Source organism: Callorhinchus milii, unplaced genomic scaffold (assembly GCF_018977255.1).
Source record: "Callorhinchus milii isolate IMCB2004 unplaced genomic scaffold, IMCB_Cmil_1.0 Scaffold2, whole genome shotgun sequence".
In the NCBI taxonomy this organism is placed as follows: domain Eukaryota; kingdom Metazoa; phylum Chordata; class Chondrichthyes; order Chimaeriformes; family Callorhinchidae; genus Callorhinchus; species Callorhinchus milii.
This window is the reverse complement of record NW_024704743.1, coordinates 13,842,755-13,864,308: the sequence shown is the minus strand read 5'-3', so window position 1 is coordinate 13,864,308 and position 21,554 is coordinate 13,842,755. Positions and strand designations below refer to the sequence as shown.

At 44.6% G+C, this 21,554-nt stretch overlaps 1 protein-coding gene across 1 annotated transcript in view; it reads left to right on the top strand.

Moving 5' to 3' along the window:
* Positions 1-21,554, top strand: part of itga9 (integrin, alpha 9) — a 204,051-nt gene that overhangs the window by 43,222 nt on the left and 139,275 nt on the right. Inside the window, exons 10-14 of the mRNA XM_007904045.2 lie at positions 816-921; positions 2,611-2,705; positions 13,016-13,106; positions 17,620-17,665; positions 20,920-21,074. Of these exons, the coding sequence (XP_007902236.1) occupies positions 816-921; positions 2,611-2,705; positions 13,016-13,106; positions 17,620-17,665; positions 20,920-21,074 (493 nt within the window). The remainder of the gene's footprint in view (positions 1-815; positions 922-2,610; positions 2,706-13,015; positions 13,107-17,619; positions 17,666-20,919; positions 21,075-21,554) is intronic.

Here is a 21,554-nt window from a genome sequence, read left to right as displayed (position 1 = left end):
TAAATTTTACCCTTATTTTCCAAGAATATTCTATGAGGATTGACTGTGTTATACTGTAAAGTTGATTTATTTGGGCAGCATTGGTTATCAAAGCTGTACATTGACAATGGCTGCCTGGCCAAGAACTGCGAAGCCTGTGCTCCAGCAAGACTGTTGCCTTCATCATAAAATTCATAGAATGCATAAAACAACAACAACAAATTACATTTGTATAGCACCTTTCACATCGGAGAACGTCCCAAGATGATGATTATAAAAGTTAGTAGATTTTGTGGTCCATCAATATGGTTTTGAGTGTAAATTAATCTTACAGCGCTCTGGGACGCAACCTTGCATGAAGGGCGCTGTATAAATGCAAGTTGCTGTTGTTGTCTTGAATGTAGGCCTCTCTCCCAATCTCACAAATAAATAGAAGCTGAATCGTCAGCTGTAGCTGATATAAGTAAGCTTGGTACATCAGTGGAGAATCGCTGCAATTAGATGACCCTTTTGTTGGCCACAGCAAATGTGAAATTCGGTTTACTCAAAAGGAGCAGTAAAGTTTAAGAAATTCTTCATAGTATATCAGCACCATAGCTTGACTAGCTCAAATCCATTGGTCATGGGAACCGCCTTCTTCAATACAACCAGTTAATGTTGTGACTTTCATGGCGAACATTAGTCTGGAGTCTTCCTGAGCAGAGAGCGGGTCCCAAAACCAAAATGAGCAGAGCAACAGCTAGCAGAGAACCTGAAATGAGCAGGGCAACACATAGCACTAGACGTGTGAATCAGAGTTCACCATCTTCTTAGCACATCTTATTTCCTGCTTTCAGGCAGTGTTGGAGGAAAAGCAGCTTCTGCTGGGTGATAGCCTGTACAATGCTCACTTTGGAGAGAGCATCGCATCGCTGGGGGATATTGACGACGACGGATTCCCAGGTCAGTGTTTCTGTGCCTACTGCAAGTCACGATTTTTGCTACGTTTTAAAAAAAAATAAATAAATGAAGTTTCCCTCCCGTTTTGAACACACAGTTATTGTTCACCTCCTCCCTGCTTTGCAGTAAAGATCTGAATTTGTAATGAAACATCAGCGGTAATACCAATTGGAAAATTCAGATTGTTATATACAACAACAAAATTACATTTGTATAGTGCCTTTCATATCGGGAGGACGTGCCAAGGTGCTGGACAGACAGTTACGGACCCGAGCTGGGGGTCGGGGGGGAAGCAGGGAAATCGAAAGCACGGTCTAAGAGGAGAGTCTTGAGGTGGGTCTCGAAGGTGGCGAGGGAGGGGGTGAGATGGAGGGACTGTGGGATGGAGTTCCAGAGGGTTGGAGCAGAGTGGCGGATGGCCTCCTGCTGATAGTGGGGCGAGCAAGGTGGGGGACGTGAAGCAGACCAGAGCCCGCTGAGCGCAGGGAGCGAATGGTGGTAGGGGGTTAGGAGGTCAGAGAGGTAGGAGGGAGCAAGGCCGTGGAGGGCTTTGAAGGTGAGGACCAGGATCATGAACTGTATCTTCTGTGATGGGAAGCCAGTGGAGTTGGGCGGGGATAGGGGTGAAAGGGTCGCAGAGCCTGGTGTGGGAGAGGACACGGGCTGCAGAGTTCTGGATGACCTGCAACCTATGGAGGGAGAAGTTGGGGAGACAGACAAGCAGTGAGTTTGCATAGTCGAGCCTCGATGTAATGAAGGCATGTACGAGGGTTTCGGCGGTCTGTGGTGTGAGACAGTGGAGGAGCCAGGCGACGTTGCGGAGCTGGGGGAAGGCAGAGTGGGTCATGGAGCAGATGTGGGGTATAAAGGATAGTTGAGAGTCAAACAAGATTTCAAGGTTCTGGACTGGCTTAGCAAGGTGGAGTGTGCATCAGTGGATGGTGATGCTGTCAGCACCTGAGGTGAGGAGTTGCTGACCTGAGCCAATCGTCAGAAGGGTTGTGGACCCAAAACTTTGACTCACTTTCCTTTCTCCTCTGATGCTGCCTGACCTGCTGAGTTTTCCCAGCTCTATCTGTTTTTGTTTCAGGTTTCCAGCATCTGCAGTATTTTGTGTTTTGTTTGTATTTATAGGATATTGTCTCAAAGTACTTCTCAGACTGATTGCACACACAGGCCAATTGTTCGATTTAATGAAGTTCGAACAATCCCGACATTACTCGTTGTTTATTGACAAGTAAACTCTGAACTGTTCCAAAAATTTTATAAGAAGTAGTGCGTCTTTAAATCATACTCTCCCTTACTTCCCAGTGCTTTTCCTTGGGGGTCTCCTGAGATCGGGAACTCTCTGTGTAAGGATTTAGTGAGAACATGCTTCTATGTGTTGCAGAATGAATGAGCTGCTGTATCACATCCCATCGTTCAGCATATAATAAACCTGAATAGGATCAAATTGATTTCAATCCAATTGTAAACCGGGTGCGTGAGGCAACTGTGGTGGGAACGTTCACAGTATGTTTCAGAGATAATTGGTGAATGCTAACCTAAATCAGAAACTAAGAACCTGGAGTTATAAAGTAAGAGACCGCCGAGTGCAAGTGCATTTTGTGTGAATGGTTTGCATGCATTGAACTCTAAAGTCTTTTAGAATTGCCCCTTGCTATTAAATGATGTAGAGCTTTTTTTTTCCAGATGTTGCAATTGGAGCACCCAATGAGAATGACTACGTCGGAGCTGTTTACATCTACCATGGTGATGCCGACGGAATAGTCTCCACATATTCAATGGTAACTCTTTCACTAGTTTAATTGAATCGGGCGAGGGCACCCAAATGCTGTTTAATGGCACCGTACTTTTGCATCTCATAACAAGTGTATTTTGAGTCTTTTTAACAGAGAAAAAAATGATTGAGTTGAATCGGAGTCAATGATGATTGGTATAAACATCCATAAAGATTGAATCCTGCAGATGCACAGAAATAACCTCGTCTCGGACATTCAGCTAATTTCTGACTTTCATGAAGTCACATTGTGGCCAAAGGAGCTCGGCAGTGAGATGCATCTGAGCATGTGTAGGATTCGTTCATTACAATTCCTATTGCCAGTCTAACACTGTATGCTAGATCGACTCCTTAGATTGCACACTGTCTGTTGACTGTGACATAAACACTTGTGATAAGGCGCATGACCGTTGAGTGTGGTTTGCTGCTGTCTGAGATGAACTTTACTGCATGAATTGATAGCTAAAAATTGTAATATATGACGGTTAAAAATGAGGCCAGTCATTGTCTTAATTTATTAACTTGTCCTCAAAATAACCTTGCTTTCTCCCCTCTCCTTCCCCTGCCTCACAAGTGGCTGAATTCAGATATTGGCCTTTTCCAATAATATGTTAACACTGGTGGTAATTAACACCTTGTAGGCCACAATTTGCATCACAAGAATGATAATGAGCCAAGTTTATCTTCAAGCAGACTTGGGAATTAATGGTGGAACTTATATTTGGTGAAATAGCACATTTCGATGACTACAATGCAGCCTTGTTAGAATGCAATGTGTGGGAACCATAAAATCCCGACCTGTGTTATTGCGAGGCATGATGGTGGCTATGACAAAATGTGCATCCAACTAACTTGTAGGGACAACTGGTTCCTGTGCAAAAAGAAAAATTGGTTGACATCTGAGTCATTGGGCACCAAAATCTCACTTCCTATTTGTACAGTGACTTGATGACCCGGAAGTTGGCCATTTTTAAATGTCCGTAGCTAAAATGATTGATTTACAGGTCATTGTTGTTTTCTTTGTAAACACATATATAAAAGCAGGTGTAGCCAGAATTCCAGAAAGATCCTGGAACATTTAGTATAAAAGGCCTAACAGTGATAGATGAGGTGGAGACTGATGGACTTGTGTGCTACTTTCCATAATTCAATAAACTACAACTTCCTTGAAAGATCACCTGCCTCTGACTCCATGTATCACATGGTGTCAGAAGTTTTGAACTATAAGAAAAGTGAAGACTACAACGTGTGGGTAGAACTGAAAAAACAAAAAATGAGTTTGGTGATTTATACCATATGAACAGAGAGTAGCAATAACAACAATGACAACAACAACAAATTACACTTGTGTAGTGCCTTTCAAGTCAGGAGGACGTCCCAAGGCGCTGGACATTCAGGGATCTGCACCCGAGTTGGTGGTTGGGATCAGGAGGGGTGGAGGACGGAGAGGGTAGAGGTAGGAAAGCAGATCAGCCTCCCTGGTTGCTTGGTGCACTGAGAGCAATTGGGGTATAATGAGCATTGATGTGGTACACTTCACCTATGAAAACTGGAGGATACTTAAAGACAGCTACCAGACTGTCTGAAGAGCAGAGTCAGTCGCTACCTATTATCATGGCAAGTTATCATTGTAGTTGGAGAACCATTGTCATAGTTGAACATTTAAAATTTGAGGCCAGAAGGCAAAGAAACGTTCATGCAACATGATAACATTTTGCTAAAGATCAGCAAAACAGGCGAGTAATGATGAGTTCCGAGATCAGTTTGATCAGAGACAGATTAATTCTGGGTATCAGAGATAATAGGTTAACAAATAAATTGCTGAGAGAGGTCAGTTTAACTCTGGATCAGGTGATAGAATTAGTGCAAGAAGAGGAACTCTCGAGATACAATCTCCAGGAACTTTATGTGACAGACGAGGAGACAATGGAAATAGATCAGGTACAGAGAAGATATCAGCCGGCAAGGCAGATAGACTATAAAAGGAGCATATAGAAAAACCCAGCAGACAAATGCATAAACTGTGGCTTTACACACAGAAAAACATGGTGCCCAGCTGAAGGGAAAGAATGTTACACATGCAACCATATTGCAAGAGTAAGCAATCAGGAGGTGAAGGAAACCGAGGAAACAAATTCCCCAGTTACAACAGAGCATAGGACAAAACCTAGAAGCGAGGCAAATGGGGTAGTTTGGAGCAGAAACCAGGTATAATTAGTGACCAAGGAGCAGGATTTCAGCTCAGCCAGCCCAGGCTGCGACATATAAACAGACGACATTGGAGCATCAGTAGATTTACACAGCTACAAGCAAGTGCATTGGAGTCAAAGATAAGAGCCCAGTCTGAACTGAGCCCCTGTGGATGATTGATAGAAAACAATATCTCAACTGTAAATTTGACACAGGAGCCCAGGTCAATCTCATATCGAATGTGACATACAAGCAACTCAGAGAAACCCGCGAAACATACTGAACACCCACTGTGAGAAATTAACCACATTTAATGGACAAAACATAAATATGCTCGACACAGTAATCTTAAGTGCCAGGAGGAAAAGTAAGACATACCACATTTGTGAATGTGGAAAGCAGAAACCATTTTAGGATTATCCCTAATACAGCAGATGAGAATGTAAAAAAGCATGAAGTCAAAGACCAGCTGGACCAAGTAAAAGAAGGTGCCATCGCAATGGCTGAACTGACTTGTAGAGCGCCAGAAACAAGAAAAAGAAGCTAAAAGAGACCTTGGACCACCTGGAAAAACAGATAATAAAAAAAAGTTAACAAGCAAAGGATTAGGTCAGCTCAATAGTGATTGTGGAGAAGCCAGCCAAATCCATGAGTATTTATTTGGATCGCAAAGATTTTGATATGCACAAATAGGGAAGGAATGTCTCATGGTTGTGCACTAGTGTGAAAAGTTACCAGTATATTTTTGGAGAGGCAGTGGAGTTGAGCCTAGCTCCATAGTGAGTGGTAGCACTCTCGCCTCTGAGTCAGCAGGTCGTGAGTTCAAGTCCCACGTCAGGACTTGGAATCACACAGTCTAAGATGACACTTCAGTGCAGTGCTGGGGTGTGTTCCATTATTGGAGGTGCTGTTCTTAGGATGAGAGGTTAAACTAATATCCCGCCTGCCTATTCAGGTGGATGTTAAAGATCCCGTGGCGCTATTTTAAAAGAGAAAGGAGTTTCTCCCGGTGTCCTGGCCAACAATCCCCAAATACAATTGGTCATTTGTTTCATGATTACTTGTGGGACGTTGCTGTGTGCTGCTACATTTTGTCCACAAAACACACAGTCAAAACCACTTTACAGAATTTTATGCGAAGTGCTTTGTGATGTTTTGTTGACATGATAAGCTGGGTTTATCATAGTTTATTGTGGAAATTGTTGCCCCAAATTGTGGGAGTATTAGAAAAAAATTGTGGAAAATTGCAGGGAGGTTGATTGGTACTATTAAGAGGTATATTTTACTGCTAACCTACATTTTTTCACTTTATTGATAAAGACTAAACATGAAGAAATATCACATATTGGGGGGGGCCCTAGCACAAGCCCAAAGGGCCGAATGGTCCGTTTCCATTCCACACTACATTTGAAGGCCACTGTCCTGAGATCACTACCTCCTGCCTCTCGGGACCCACACACACTCACAGATACAGAGATAAACACATATACTCACATACAGAGACATACAAACGCTCACAGACAGAGAGACACACACACTTACACAAAGAGAGAGATACACACACACACACTCACAGAGAAAGATACACACACACTCACAGAAAGATCCACACACACACTCAGAGAGAGAGAGATACACACACTCACAGAGAGAGAAAGATACACACACACACACACACTCACAGAGAATGATACACACACACTCACAGAGAAAGATACACACACACTCAGAGATACACACACTCACTCACACAGAGAGAGAGAGATACACACACTCACTCACACAGAGAGAGAGAGATACACACACTCACTCACACAGAGAGCGATACACACACTCACAGAGAGAGAAAGATACACACACACACTCAGTGAGAGAGAGAGATACACACACTCACTCACAGAGAAAGATACACAGCTGGCAGCAACGCGCACAGGCCTGGTGCCCAAAGCTCACTCTGTTTTTACTGGTATGTAGTGGAGGGGTGTGTGTGTAGTGAAGGGGTGTGTGTGTAGCGGAGGGTGGTGTGTGTAGCGGAGGGTGGTGTGTGTAGCGGAGGGTGGTGTGTGTAGCGAAGGGTGGTCTGTGTAGCAGAGGGTGGTGTGTGTAGTGGAGGGGTGTGTATAGCGGAGGGTGGTGTGTAGTGGAAGGAATGTGTAGTGTAGAGTGGTGTGTGTGCAGTGGAGAGTGGTGTGTGTGTAATGGAGGGTGTTGTGTGTAGTGGAGGGTGTTGTGTGTTGTGGAGGGGTATGTGTGGTGGAGTGGGTTGTTTGTCACGGATTCCCCTGAGAAATTGCAGCTGCACTTTTCTATTGACGCAGTTGATAAGGCATTATATCGAATGCAAGGATTATTACACAATGTTTGGACACATGGTCAACATCATTGTACTTCCTAGTATCTCAATTTTAAGACACATGTTCAAAATCAATGTACTTGTCCACATCTCAATGTTAGCACACACAGTCAACATCCTGCTCCTACTGCAATGTTAGGACACATGGTCAATATCAATTTACTTAACCACATTCTCAATATTAGCACACAGATCGTCAGCATTAATGTTCTTACTTATATCTCAATATTAGCTCACTGTCAAAATTACGGTACTTCTGATATCTCAATGTTAGGACACATGGACAATATCACTATACTTTTACCCATATCTCAATGTTAGCATACATGGTCATTATCATTGCACTTGCCCATACGAGGAGTTACATTGCACAGGCTCCCATGAAGAATTTCTTGCATTGAGCACTTTGGAAAGGATGCTGCTGATTTTGAGCCTCTGGCATATTGTTTATGCACAATAACTTGCCAGCAATCCAAGCCACATGTCTATGTTGAAAATGGAACCCAGAAACTGATATGATTCTGAAAGGCTTAACATTGATATAATGTTTGTTTCTTTAGTGAGTGAGCCAGCACGTCCCTCCTTTCCTCTGCTCCGCAGTTGCCATCAGCAGCCATGCTTTTAGTGTCTAAACCACTCTCAGCCCTGGAGTCCTAATGCATAATGGTTAGAGCCCTTGCCTCGCAAGGAGAGGACCCCTATTCGATTCCCAGCCGGGCAAATCCTTAGGCAAGTTTCCTTAATCCACGCACACAAACACCTCTGTTTACCTAGCAGTGAGTAGGAACCCACTTGTTAGTCAATCAGCGAATCTCTTTTCCGGGGGTAATAATCCCTCCACAAAAAAGATAAAAATTTGGTCACTCAATCCACAACTGTTTGTGGCACGCTGCTGTGCACAATTGGCTGGTGGGTTCGCCCACAAAGTACACAGTCACTTTACAGTATATTCTGCAAAGCACTTTGAGACGTCTCAAAGGTGCGTACTAAGATGCTATATCAAATGCAAGCATTATTATTATGTGTTCATTAACGGGTACTCATGAGGATGTGTGTTTTAACGTCAGCTTCTTTGTCGAACATCAGGAGCTGGATGAGCGCAAATTTCCTGCAGTTAAACATCATCAAGACGGAAGCCATACTCTTTGGTTCCCGCCAACATCTTCTGTCCCACGGTCCCGACCTCCTCAACCTACCCGACCTGTCCTTAAAACTCTCTGAACCTGTGCGCAACTTAGGCGTCAGGTTCGATCCCCAGTTATCCTTCCTCCCCCAAATCCGATCCTTGACCAGCACCGCTTTCTTCCACCTCCGCCACATTGCCTGTCTCTGACAATACCTCACCCCAAAAGCTGCTGAAACCCTTGTCCATGCCTTTGTCACCTCTCGGCTGGACTACTCTAATACCCTCCTCGCCAGTTTCCCCACCTCAAAATCCAGCTCATTCAAAACTCTGCTGCCCGCATTCTCACCCGCACCAAACTCCGCACTCTAATTACTCCAATCCTTGCCAAACTCCACGTCACAGAGCGGATCGACTTCAAGGTCCTCACGCTAGTGTTTAAATCCCTCCATTCCTTGGCACCCCCCAAGCTCTCTAACCTCTCTCCCCACAGGAGTACCCGCTGCTTCCGACAAATCTGGCTGGACCTCCTCAAAATTTACCGCTCCACTCTAGCCTCGGCCAAGTCGTCCTTCTACTCCAGGATAATCCTGGAGGCGAAGAACAACCCCAGGCTACTGTTTTCCACCACAACCCGACTCCTCCGTCCCCCCCGTCATCCCGCGCAGGTCACCTCCTCCAACCTTCACTGCGAGGAGATGCTGGATTTCCTTGAATCCAAAATGAAGGGAATTCGCTCCGCGGTCACTTCCCCTCCAACATCCACCAACCCCCACCCCTCACTCCCACACTCCGACTGCTACCCATCCTCCCCTACTCACTTTTGTACCCGTTTCCCCACCCCCTGTCACAAACTCATCCTATCCCTAAAACCAACCACCTGCTCCCTTGACCCCATCCCCACTCCACTCCTTATCTCCCAGCTCCACTTTCTTGCCCCACATATCACCGACATCATCAACCTGTCCCTCTCCTCTGGCTCTGTCCCCATTCCCTTAAAAACTGCCACCATCACGCCCACCCTGAAAAAACCCTCCCTTGATGCGTCGCAGCTATCAAGCTACCGGCCCATCTCCAACCTCCCCTTTCTCTCCAAGGTCCTGGAAAGAGTTGTCGCCTCCCAACTGCGCTCTTTCCTTTCCACCCATTCACTTTTCGAACCCCTTCAGTCAGGTTTCCGTGCTGCCCATAGCACAGAAACTGCCCTGGTCAAGGTCACCAATGATATCCTGACCATCTGTGACCAGGGCTCCCTCTGCCTCCTCGTCCTCCTCGACCTATCGGCAGCATTCGATACGGTCGACCACGCTATCCTACTCCACCGCTTGTCCTCCCACCTCAACCTTCAAGGCACTGTCCTTGAGTGGTTTAGGTCGTACCTTTCTCACCGTCTTCACTTTGTCTCGACGAATGGCTTCTCCTCCACCCCCCGTACTGTCTCATGTGGTGTCCCTCAGGGCTCTGTCCTCGGTCCCCTCCTCTTCACCCTCTATATGCTCCCCCTGTGGTGACATCATCCGCAGACATGGAGTTAACTTCCACATGTATGCGGATGACACCCAACTCTACCTTTCCTCCTCTACTCTCAACTCCACGACCGATGTCCTGACAGCTGCCTGTCCGACATCGAGTCCTGGACGAGAGACAACTTTCTTCAGCTCAACGTGCGAAAAACCGAGGCCCTCCTGATTGGCTCACGTCAGCGCCTCCGCACCTCAGGCGCCGACACCATCAGCATCCAAGGCTGCACTCTCCACCTCTCAAAGCCAGTCAGGAACCTCGGCGTTTTGTTCGACCCTGAGCTGTCCTTTCTCCCTCACATCCGCACCACAACTGGCACCGCCTTCCATCACCTCCGGAACATCGCCAGACTACGGCATTACCTCACCCCTCACGCTGCTGAAACCCTGGTTCACGCCTTTGTCACCTCAAGGCTGGACTATGGGAACTCTCTCCTCGCCGGCCTTCCCGCCACCTCCCTCCACAAGCTGCAGGTCATTCAGAACTCTGCAGCTCGTGTACTGTCCCGCACCAGGCTTCGGGACCACATCACTCCCACCCTCGCTCGCCTCCACTGGCTCCCCATCCCCCAGAGGATTGATTTCAAGATCCTCATCCTCACCTACAAGGCCATTCACGGCCTTGCTCCCTCCTACCTCTCCAACCTACTATCCCCCTACCTACCTGCCCGTACCCTCCGTTCCTCCGGCTCCGGTCTGCTCCACGTCCCCCGCCCCAATCGCCCTACCATCGGTGGTCGGGCCTTCAGCCTCTCAGCCCCGAGGCTCTGGAACTCTATCCCCCAGTGCCTTCGCCTTGCTTCCTCCCTCTCCTCCTTCAAGGCCGGTCTCAAAACCTTTCTCTTTGACCGAGCCTTCAGCTCCCCTCTCGACTCTCTTCCCCCTCCTCGCTCCCTCCCTTCCCTCCCCTCACCCTGACCATTTCCCCCTCCTCGCTCCCTCCCTTCCCTCCCCTCACCCTGACCATTTCCCCCCTGCTCGGGTCATGACCCAACTGTGCAGCGCCTTGGGACGTCCTCCTGACGTGAAAGACGCTTTATAAATGGAATCTTGTTGTTGTTGCTTCTGCTCTACTGGCTCCGGCCTACTCCGTATCTCCCGAATCCTCCGCTCCACCATCGGCGGCCGTGCCTTCAGCCACTAACGCCCCGAAACTTTGGAACTCCCTCCCTCAACCTCTTTGCCTCGCCCCCTCCTTCCCCATCTTCAGGTCGAGCCTGAAGACCTTACATTTCGACTGCGCCTACGGTCACCTTCCCCCTCCCACTGGCTCGGCCTTGGGCTACACCATTGCTAAGTGCTCTGAGACACTGCCCGGCGTGGATGGCACTATATAAGTGCAAGTTGTTGGTGTGTGTGTATGGAGGAATCCAGAGTTTATCTAATGCTGTTATTGAGGAATATAAAACAAAAGCACAGACACTTTCTGGATTGAGAGAAACAAAGTAGTTTATTGTGTTTGAATTACTGGTGCTGTTATGCTCTAAATGACTGAATCAATCAGGGCTTTCCAGCACAGTACTGCTCAAAACTATTGCTTTTACCATTTGTCATCACACAGCAACATGTAAACAAGATTGCCATATCCCTTCTGGTCAGGATCAGTGCCAGACTCCCCTGTCAATTCAGTAAGTATATAGCTTGTGATGTGTGGCAAACACACAGGAAAGGTCCCAGATTTAATCCCTGATCTTCTCTGGCCAGGTCACTGGGAGAAACTGCCTTCTTTTTCCTCAAAGGTTTATCCCAATTCCTCTTCAACTTTTGTTATGGACTTTGCTTCAAAAAACATTTGTGATCATCCAATCTATTCATACATTTGAGTAACTGTTGTGTAAAAATATTACTTCTAAATTCAATGAGGAGGAATAAAGAACTGATTAACCTGTACCGATTAAACATGCTCCTTTGTAGTAGCACACTGTCAACAACAACAATTTGCAGTAATGTAGTGCTGGTCATGTAGTCTCGGAGGGCTTTACAGTAGCAGTGAAGGACACCGAGCAGAGGGGATGGGGGAAGAGAGGTGCTCATAGGCGTGACAAATTCATAGGGTTTAAGGTAGGACTTGAAGACAGATATAGATTGAGCGCGAGAAAGGGAGTTCCAGAGGGAGTTCCATAGGTTAGGAGTGTAGAATCAGAAAGCTTGCTTACCAATAGTTGCAGAGGTAGGGCGGGTAGGAGGAGGTCGGAGAAATAGGGAGGTGCTAGGAAGTGAAAGAATTTATTGGCATCCATCTTAACCTCAAATGAATGGATTGCGTTTCCACTGCCTTATTTACCAGCGAAATAAATTGATCCCTGCCACAGCACTCATACGCAGATTAGTGCTAACGCAAATGCAAGGATTTTTTTATTTTTCCATGCTCAAAGGAGCAATGGGGATGATGCTGGTTTCTGGGTTTGAAAACTTTTCCAACCCAAAGAGAGATGAATTGCACTCATTGCCAAACAGATAGTCACTGGGTGAAAAATACTGCAGATGCGGGAAATCTGAAACAAAAACAGAAGTCGCTGGGAACACTCAGCAGGTCAGGCAGCATCTATAGAGAAAGGAAAGTGGTCAACGTTTTGGGTCGATGACCTGTTGAGCGTTCCCAGCGACTTCTGCTTTTGTTTCAGATAGTCCCTGGGGTCTAACATGCAATATTTCTTAATACAAAATACATTATATAATTATCCAATGTGCTGAAGAATGCCTTAGAAATGTGCTAAATAAACATATCCTATTAGGAAATGCTGAAAATTAGACCCTACTGTATGTTTTATTGTTGCTTGGAATATCCAACGTGGCCCATTTAAAGCCCAGAGTGGCATCATGACAATATCAATGCGTTACTATACCGAGCTATAGGTTCAGCACTGTGAACAATCAACATTAGGAAAGGACTTAATAATTGAGCTGTTTCATAACTGAGCTATTCAATATCTTATCTAGAAATGTATTATGCTCTTACTACCATAGATAGAGTCCATGCCTTGTAACTTGTACCCACTCCAGGTATTGGATATGTTGGATGATATCAACAGATTTGTTATCCACAGATCTTTGATCCAGAGGACTCTGCTGACTGAATGAAGATTTATCTTTTTGTTTGTCTAATCTCTCTTGCACCTTGACTCTTCCAGAGGCTGTCTGGGAAGATGATCAGTCCATTGTTGCGAATGTTTGGCCAATCAATCTCAGGAGGAGTGGACATGGATGGAAATGCTTATCCAGGTATGTGAGACGGAAGCCAAGTGTTTGATTCTGTGGCATCTCTTGCTGATTGTCTTCAAAATTTGGACTTGAAGGGAGAGCTGTTAATTTGCAGAAATTGGCTTATTTTTACCTTTAACTCCATAATAATAATAATAATCCTTGCATTTGATGTAGCGCTTTTCATGTCGGGAGGACGTCCCAAAGCGCTTCACAGAATATACTGTAAAGTGAATTGACTATATATTTGTGGGCGAACGCGGCAGCCAATTGCGCACAGCAATGTCCCACAAACAGTCGTAGATTGAAAATGACCAATTTATTATTGTTTTTGGTTTTGGAGGGATTATTATTAGGCTCTGTGTGGAGTAAGGAAACTTGCCCAAGGTTTCGCCCTGACCTGCCTGGAATTGAACTCAGGTCTCTCGCTTGCAAAGCGAGTGCTCTAACCACTGAGCTACAGGACTCCACATGTTGGGTTGTAGACTGAAACATCTATGTAGTTGCTTTCTATTAGAGAGTAGGCTTTGCTGTTTATACTCTCCAGCTTGTGTTAAAGTTTGTTTGAAGTACAGGTGGATATTTAGTCCTACACAAGCACAACGAAAGAGGACTGTGCAAGTCTATGAGGATTTCTACTAGAGCAACAAAACTGTAATAACTGCCGTACACACAGAAGTTGCTGGGAACATGCAGCAGGTCAGGCAACATCGATGGAGAGCGGAAAATGATTTAATGTTTCAGGTCTATGGCCTTTCGTCAGAACTGACAAAAGGTCAGAGAGGAGTCCTGATGAAACATGAACTAATTTTCCTCTCTCCATGGATGCTGCCTGACCTGCTGCGTGTTCCCAGGGACTTCTGTGTTTATGGCAGATTTCCAGTATGTGCAGTACTTTGCCTTTCGTAATACCTGCCAACTAATTTCTTCACATCCAACTCCAGGGTTCATTCTGGAGTTCAGGTTGTTCTCACCAGTTAACAGGATGAATGGCCTACTCCTGTTCCTAAATTTCTATTCTTTTGCACAGATTTTTTTGCACAGAAATCTCTGCAACCTCTGTTTTTGGGAGCATTCTCACTATATTTTGAAGTAACATGCTCATACTTTAGAAGTCTGAGAGGTCTGATGAAGCAAGGTATCTGCTGCAATTGACTGGGAAGTGCAGAGAGGATTAGTGAGATTGTATTGAGTTATAAAATGGACGAAAAGAGATTTCCAATTGTACCAGATGTTCCAGCTTCATCATTGGCACAAGAAATGACTGACATTTAATTTAAGCTTCTCTACATCGGAGGCACAACTCCAGGGAATGGCACTGACTGTCTTTTTAAGATTGATACATTATTTCACGTATAGTTTCAGCAACCCCTGAATCTCTGTATAAGCTAGAGATACAACATCCATCCCTGTTATAAAGCAGTAGTTGTGGGTCCTTAAAATGGATTAATTGATATAATGGATTATGTGTGTTATAGTGTGGCTACCCTCACTCACCTCTGGGGTTGCCACAATCCCCACTCTTATGTACCGGGTGCAGAAAAAGTCTGTCTAGTGTTAGTCAGTGTTACCATGTTATAACTGAGCCAGTGTTGTACTGCTATAACAGCATCTGCCTATACTTTGGTCAGCACTGAAGTTTCTAATGATGGCCAGTAGGGCTGAGCTATTCCTTAGCTTCCCACTCTTCTACCAGCCATCCTTACCAAATGTTTGCCTCTGATAAATCACTAGGTATCAACTCCGCCCAGTTAGTAACACTGAGCTCTGGGTCATCAAAAGCACTGTTTTCACTATTCTCACTTGGTTGTTCTAAGCTCAGTTGATAACACTCATCTCTGGGTCATTATAAGCACTATACTCATTGTATATTCTCACAGATATTTATTTCTGAACTGAAATCGGGATAAACACCTCTGCGCAATCCTGTGCCAGTCAAGTTTATGGTGCCATTTCTGCTATGCTAACTCATGGCACTATCGTGCCACAGACAAAAGTAGCTGATGCTCAATCTGTTAAGATCTACAGAAATAAATTATGTGTGTATATATATATATATATATATATATGGTTGGGACAAAGATTTAGCACTAATGTGTGAAGTAAGTACCCAGATTAAACACTCCATCAACACAAAACTGTCGTTTCTGTGCTGTTGGGATCATTGAAGTGTCATTTGTGGAAAACAGCTGGGTTGGATTGAATACTGCAGGTCATAAGGTTAGAAGGTTCACTTTGAGGATCAGAGCGAGAAGATACAGAACCTTCCGTTGGGGGATAAAAAATAAATGAATTAGGGACCACTGTAGGGCCAACAGTGTGAGATATGTGGAGAAAATGGGATTTGATGCAATGATGGTCTTTTCTCATTCCATGCTTTATTTTCTTGCTTAATTCCAGTTAACGCTACAGACTAACACTATGATGTTAGGTTACAAACATCTGGTTATTTAACTTGTGCATCACAAGCAAATTAAAAATCGAATGTCAAACATATATAGAATAAAGTGTAACAAAGAAAGGCTCTAAAACTAACATGGTACTGAATGAAGTAATGACACTGTTCATTAAATGAACACTGTGAACCATGTGACTTAATTTACAGACACTGGAGTCAGTTAGAAAGGATAACTTTTGCATGCACAAGGGAGAAACCAACAGAAGGGAGTGTGTGGGTGGGGGGTGTGGAGTACAAACACTGGCACAAACTAGTTGGGACAAATGATCAGGTTCCGTTCCATAGCATCCTATATAACCTTATGTGATAGGCACATTAGATAGAATATTTTCTTGAATACAGTGATTTGTTTCCTTATAAATAATCCATTACAAACACATTTATCGCTGAATCCGTGTCTAAGTCCTCTTCCTGCTGGTGTTGGAGTTTGTGACCAGTTTATACAACTGGATGCGATTCCTCATCCCTTCCAGCAGTACAATGGTTAGAAGAAGGAAGCCTGTTTTCCATTTCCTGCTTGAATAATCGCGTTTACCAGGTGCTGTAGCAAGCTACACTAAGTGATGGCTGACCCAGAATATTTTTAAAGTGAGAAAGAAGACAGACAGGTAATATACGTTTTAAAATGATAAATGGTCCTTTAATTCTTAAGTACTAATTTTGAGTGGCGGTCGAATCAATAATAATAATAATCCTTGCATTTGGTATGGTGCCTTTCACCCCGGGAGGATGTCCCAAAGTGCTTCACAGGGTCTACTGTGTATTTATGGGTGAAAACCCACAATGTGCACTGCCTGGACTAATACTGTAATGGTGGTGGGGCCTGGATTTATACTATAATGGTGCTAATTAATATCCTTGTGCCTCCTCTAGCTGTTTTTGGTAAAAAACACATGAATCTCTTTATCATCTCAAATAATAAGGCCAATTTATTCACCTTGTAATAGCAATTGGGCACGTTTTTGTACTGATGAATGCTCATTATTGGACATGCTTCATTAGCTGCTCAGACACAGATGAAGCTCCTACCATCGTGTGTCAGCCTGGCTGAGTTGGTAACATTTTTGCGTCTGTCTTAGGAGATTGTGGGTTTAAGCCTCACGTCGGGACTTAGAACCCTTACAGTCTATGCTGACACTCCAATGCTTTGCTAAGGGTGTACCGCATTGTTGGAGGTGCTGTTCTGCAGATAAGATGTTAAAAAAACAAAGTCTCCTCTACCTGTTCAGGTGGACATTAAAGATCTCATGGCACTATTTGAAAAGAGAATGGAGTTTCTCCTTGTGTCCTGACTAACAATACCCAGATAAAATTGGTCATTCACTCCATGGCTGTTTTGGGTCATTGCTGTGTTCCAAATTGGCTGCCACATTCACCTACAAATATAGAGTCACTACACTGTACAGTAATTCCAATGAAGCCCTTTAAATCATCTTGATATAATAGGGCACTATTTCAGATGCAAGGATTATTATAACAGTGAATATCTTGTTAATCCTCCTTTAATAAAAAAGGATATAAAAGATATTTAATAAAAAAGCAACAATTTCTAATTAGATTCCTTCCATGAAATTTCTTACTGTTATGAGGAAACAAAATATTTTGGGAAATTCAACCTAATCCTTGCATTTACCTAATGCGATCTACCTCTGGAGCAGAATTCTTACAAGTATTTGTAACATACATCTGATTGCTGTAAAGAATCCGCACTCAGTTTTCTTACTGAGAAATCCTGCTGGAAATTTCCATACATTAGGCTCCATTATAAACCCGGTACTTTACTGGTAAAACACCAGTTTGAGCATTTGGCCCATGTCTTATACAATGTTTCGGATTATTAAAATGTACTTTACAGTAGCTCTGGTGAAGAACGCAGGTGCTGAGGCAAAGAAAAACAATACAGATGACCATAACTGAGCAGTGCTCGCCTTTTACAGTCTGCTTGTTAGACTCTGCCTGCTGTTACACATGCTGTGCACTTTGAGATCTTTTTCTGCACTGTGTGTATTCTGTATCATGGCTAAACATTGCAGCAGAGGATTTCACATTTGATCAACTTGTCTCCTTTTCCCTCAGATCTTACTATTGGTGCCTTTATGTCGGACAACGTGGTTCTATTGAGGTGAGAATTTCTTGCTTATTCTATTTAAATCCATTGTTGCACACTTCACCTTGCTAAGCCAGTCTGGAACTTTGGGGTCTTGTTTGACCTTCAGCTTTCTTTCTACCCCACATCTGCGCCATGACCCGCTCTACCTTCCCCCACCTCCGCAACGTCGCCCGGCTCCATCACTGTCTCACACCACAGGCCGCAGAAACCCTCATACATGTTTTCATTACGTCGAGCCGCGACGATACAAACTTATTGCTTGTCGGCCTCCCCAAATCCTCCCTCCACAGACTGCAGATCATCCAGAACTCTGCAGCCCATGTCCTCTCCTTCACCAGGCTCCGCAACCCTATCACCCTCATTTTCGCCCAACTCCACTGGCTTCCCGTCACACAGAGGATACAGTTCAATATCCTGGTCCTCACCTTCAAAGCCCTCCATGGTCTTGCACCCCCCTACCTCTGTGACCTCCTAACCCCCTATCATCCTGATCGCTCCCTCCGCTCAGCGGGCTCCGGCCTGCTTCACGTCCCCCGCCTCGCTCACCCCACCATTGGCGGGTGGGCCTTTCGCCACACTGCCCCCACCCTCTGGAACTCCATCCCGCAGTCCCTCTGCCTTGCCCCCTCCCTTGCCACTTTCAGGACCTGTCTGAAGACCCTCCTCTTGGACCGTGCTTTTGATCTCCCTGCTTCCCCTCCTGCCCTCAACCCTCCCCCACCCCAAACCCCAGCTCAGGTCCGTAACTGTTCGTCCAGCACCTTGGGACGTCCTCCAGACGTGAATGAGGCTTTATAAATGTAACTTTGTTATTGTTGTTGTTAAAATAAATCCTTTAAATGATGTGGTACATTTATATACATGGCCACAGTCAAACTCCCTGTCAGATTAGATTTTTGCAAATTTGTGTTTTTAAACTAATTCATTATATTCACTCCTTTTGAATAACTCTAAGGCATATCAGTGCAGCGTGAAACAATGGCTTGTCACACAATCCAGATCAATCCAGCACTTATTTTCATTCCCATTGCACAATGCAGACAGATTGTGACATGCATAAGAAACAATGAGTTTAAAAAGTGAATAGGTATGACCATTTGATTAGAAGCTTCCACACAAAACGTTGTTGGATTTCAATTGTGAAGATATCATGGTAAATCTAGTTGTCATTTCCATGTACTATGCATTTAGTGATTTAACAGCACAGTCAAAACACATCCAGACATCTATGATAAGGAGGTAAGGTCAGGTATTCAAATATGGATAACTGATGTGTTCGTTGATCTCCTTTGATTACTAAACACTTAACTGTACTTTCTGGTACAGGCACTCGTACTCGCTGGTACAGGCAATAGTACTCACTGGTAGAGACACTCACACATTCTGGTACAGACACTCACACACACTGGTACAGGCAGTGGATTCACCGTGCTGCTCCCAACCTCCCATTCTCCCGCAGTGGTGATCAGCTGGACCCCTGATCAGCTGGTCACTTGCCGTTTGATTAAAAACTAACCCAGGAAGCTGGACCATATGAAGTTCTTTCAGAGAAGAGTTCCAGTGAGCCTTATGTGCAGCTCTGCACGACTGTAATGGGAAATCCTCATGGAGGTCAAGATGCCACAGGCATTGTGTGTAATGCTCACTAGAATTGTTATCCTCTTTATATGGTTAATTCCCTGGTTGTGGTGCCAAGATCATGGTTGACATCTTGGGGCATTTTCCTAAGTTAAAACTCCTAAATATAGCCTGACAAACTAATTACTGTTAGCATTGTACTAATGTTGTGCATTTTTGCTTGTCTGAGAGCATGCTATTCCAAGGCCACTCTTGAATTAACTCCTTTGCCGGTCTCCCAGTGGGGAAATGCTTTGCCTCTGCCTTGTGCCAACCATTGCAGCGTGCCTCAGATTGTGAGCACAAGATGCCTTACAGCAATGTTGTTGCAGAAGCAGTGCAGTTATGGCATGATATCTTTTTGACATGTTTTGAGTCAGGTTGTGTGAAAGGCAGCAGAGTCACTGAAATTTGTTCAATTAAATTCCCACATTTGTAAACGTTTTTTCTCCCTCCAATTTCCTCTGGCCTTACAACCTGTAGTCTCTGCACATTAATTGCTTAATATATATAATCAGACAGACAAACTTCTGAACTAGCTGAACCTCATAAAGATTATTTACTTTTCAGTTTATAAAACTGACTTGGATCAAACAAGCATAAAGCCTAGATATCCAAAGCTCCCTGGGTGAACTTTGATAGTCGATATGCATGTAGCCACTCTCAAAGTATCTGTCTGATAAAATCATTATGTATTATTGGCTGAGCAAAACAGTATGATAAACCCACTGAAATTTTTTTTATAATAATAAAGGCCGCTTCAAATAAAGCTGTGCTTCGTGTAAATAAAACCCATAAGCCTGGCCAGTAGTTTCAATAATAAGGGTTGCCAAGAATAATACACCACTTGCCAAGCGCTATTGATACATTGCTAAAATTCCCCAATGTCTGGCCCTCTTATGATAGAGCTGCTTGCTTTGCTCTTGTGAAGCTGTTTTGGAAAGACCCACAGGAATGGCCAGAGCGACCTCAGCGTACTGCACGTGTGTGTGTGTGAGAGAGAGCGAGAGCTCTGTGAATGCAGGATCGTCTGAAAGTGAGAAGTGGCAAAACAGGCAAGAAACACAAACACATGCCTTCGAATTGGTTGTGTGTTTTTGCTGCCATGAAGAAAACTTCAATTAAAAGTGCACATGGTTTCGTAACAGAAAATCTGTTAGTGTTGTTTGATTTTTCAGGTTGATGACTCTTGCTAGACGGTGCATAAATACCACAGACCCACCGAGACTGTTTTTAACATGTTACAACAGAGTCCCGTTCTAATGCAGCAGTTGGCCAATTCCCGATCGCATTGCCCTTTTGAATCTTGACGCAAATGGCAACGTGCCTTTGAAGGATGTCGTTGTGGCTGTGCTGTGGGCACTGTGGTCCACCTCAATCATAGGCCTTTATCCTGCCTCTTGACCGTGACTGACAACCCAGACCGCCAATCAAAGGCATATTGGGAGGAGGCTGAAGGTGGAGCCAAATCAGCAAAATGTGGACTGCGACCACCCCCCACCCCCTTCCGCAACCGTCCATCTTAGCTCTTTCCCTGGATTGTCTTTCTGGGATCCTTGTGTATAACAGAAGGGAATGATGTATAGGCAATATAGATAGTTTGTTGATCCACTATTGATGATCTCTTATCTTTTTTCCCACCTGCCCAGAGCCCGTCCAGTTATCACCGTGGAGATCACCATTCTCCTTCCCGAGTCCCTTAACATCACAGCCCCGCAGTGTCATGATGGTTTCCAGCCAGTCACCTGTCTAAATGTCTCAACGTGTTTCCGTTTTCATGGCAAGGAAGTCCCAGGTGAAATAGGTGAGTCTTGCGGTCAATTGTTTGGTACTTGCCACGGTTTGTGTGGTAAATAATGATCCTTGTATTCAATATAACTCCTTATCATGTCATTGAAATGTCTCAGAGCACTTTACTGTAAAGTGTAGTGACTGTGTATTTTGCAGGCAACTGACATGAGTTTGTCTAGTTGGCAACTTGAATGAATGGCTAACTGTTCGATATCCCTCCCTAAACCCAATTCCATACGTACCAGCATGAAGCCCATCACCTGCTCACTCAACCCCATCTCTACCCCTCTTCTTACCTCCCAGCTTCACCTCCTTGCCCCTTTACTCTCAGACCTTATTAACCTCTCCCTGTGAACTGGCATGGTTCCTGTCCCCCTAAAAACAGACCTTTTCCTGGTCCCATCCCTACTCAATAACTACCACCCCATCTCCAACCTTCCTTTGCTTTCCAAGGTCCTTGAAAGAGCGGTTGCTTCCCAGCTTCACTCCTTCC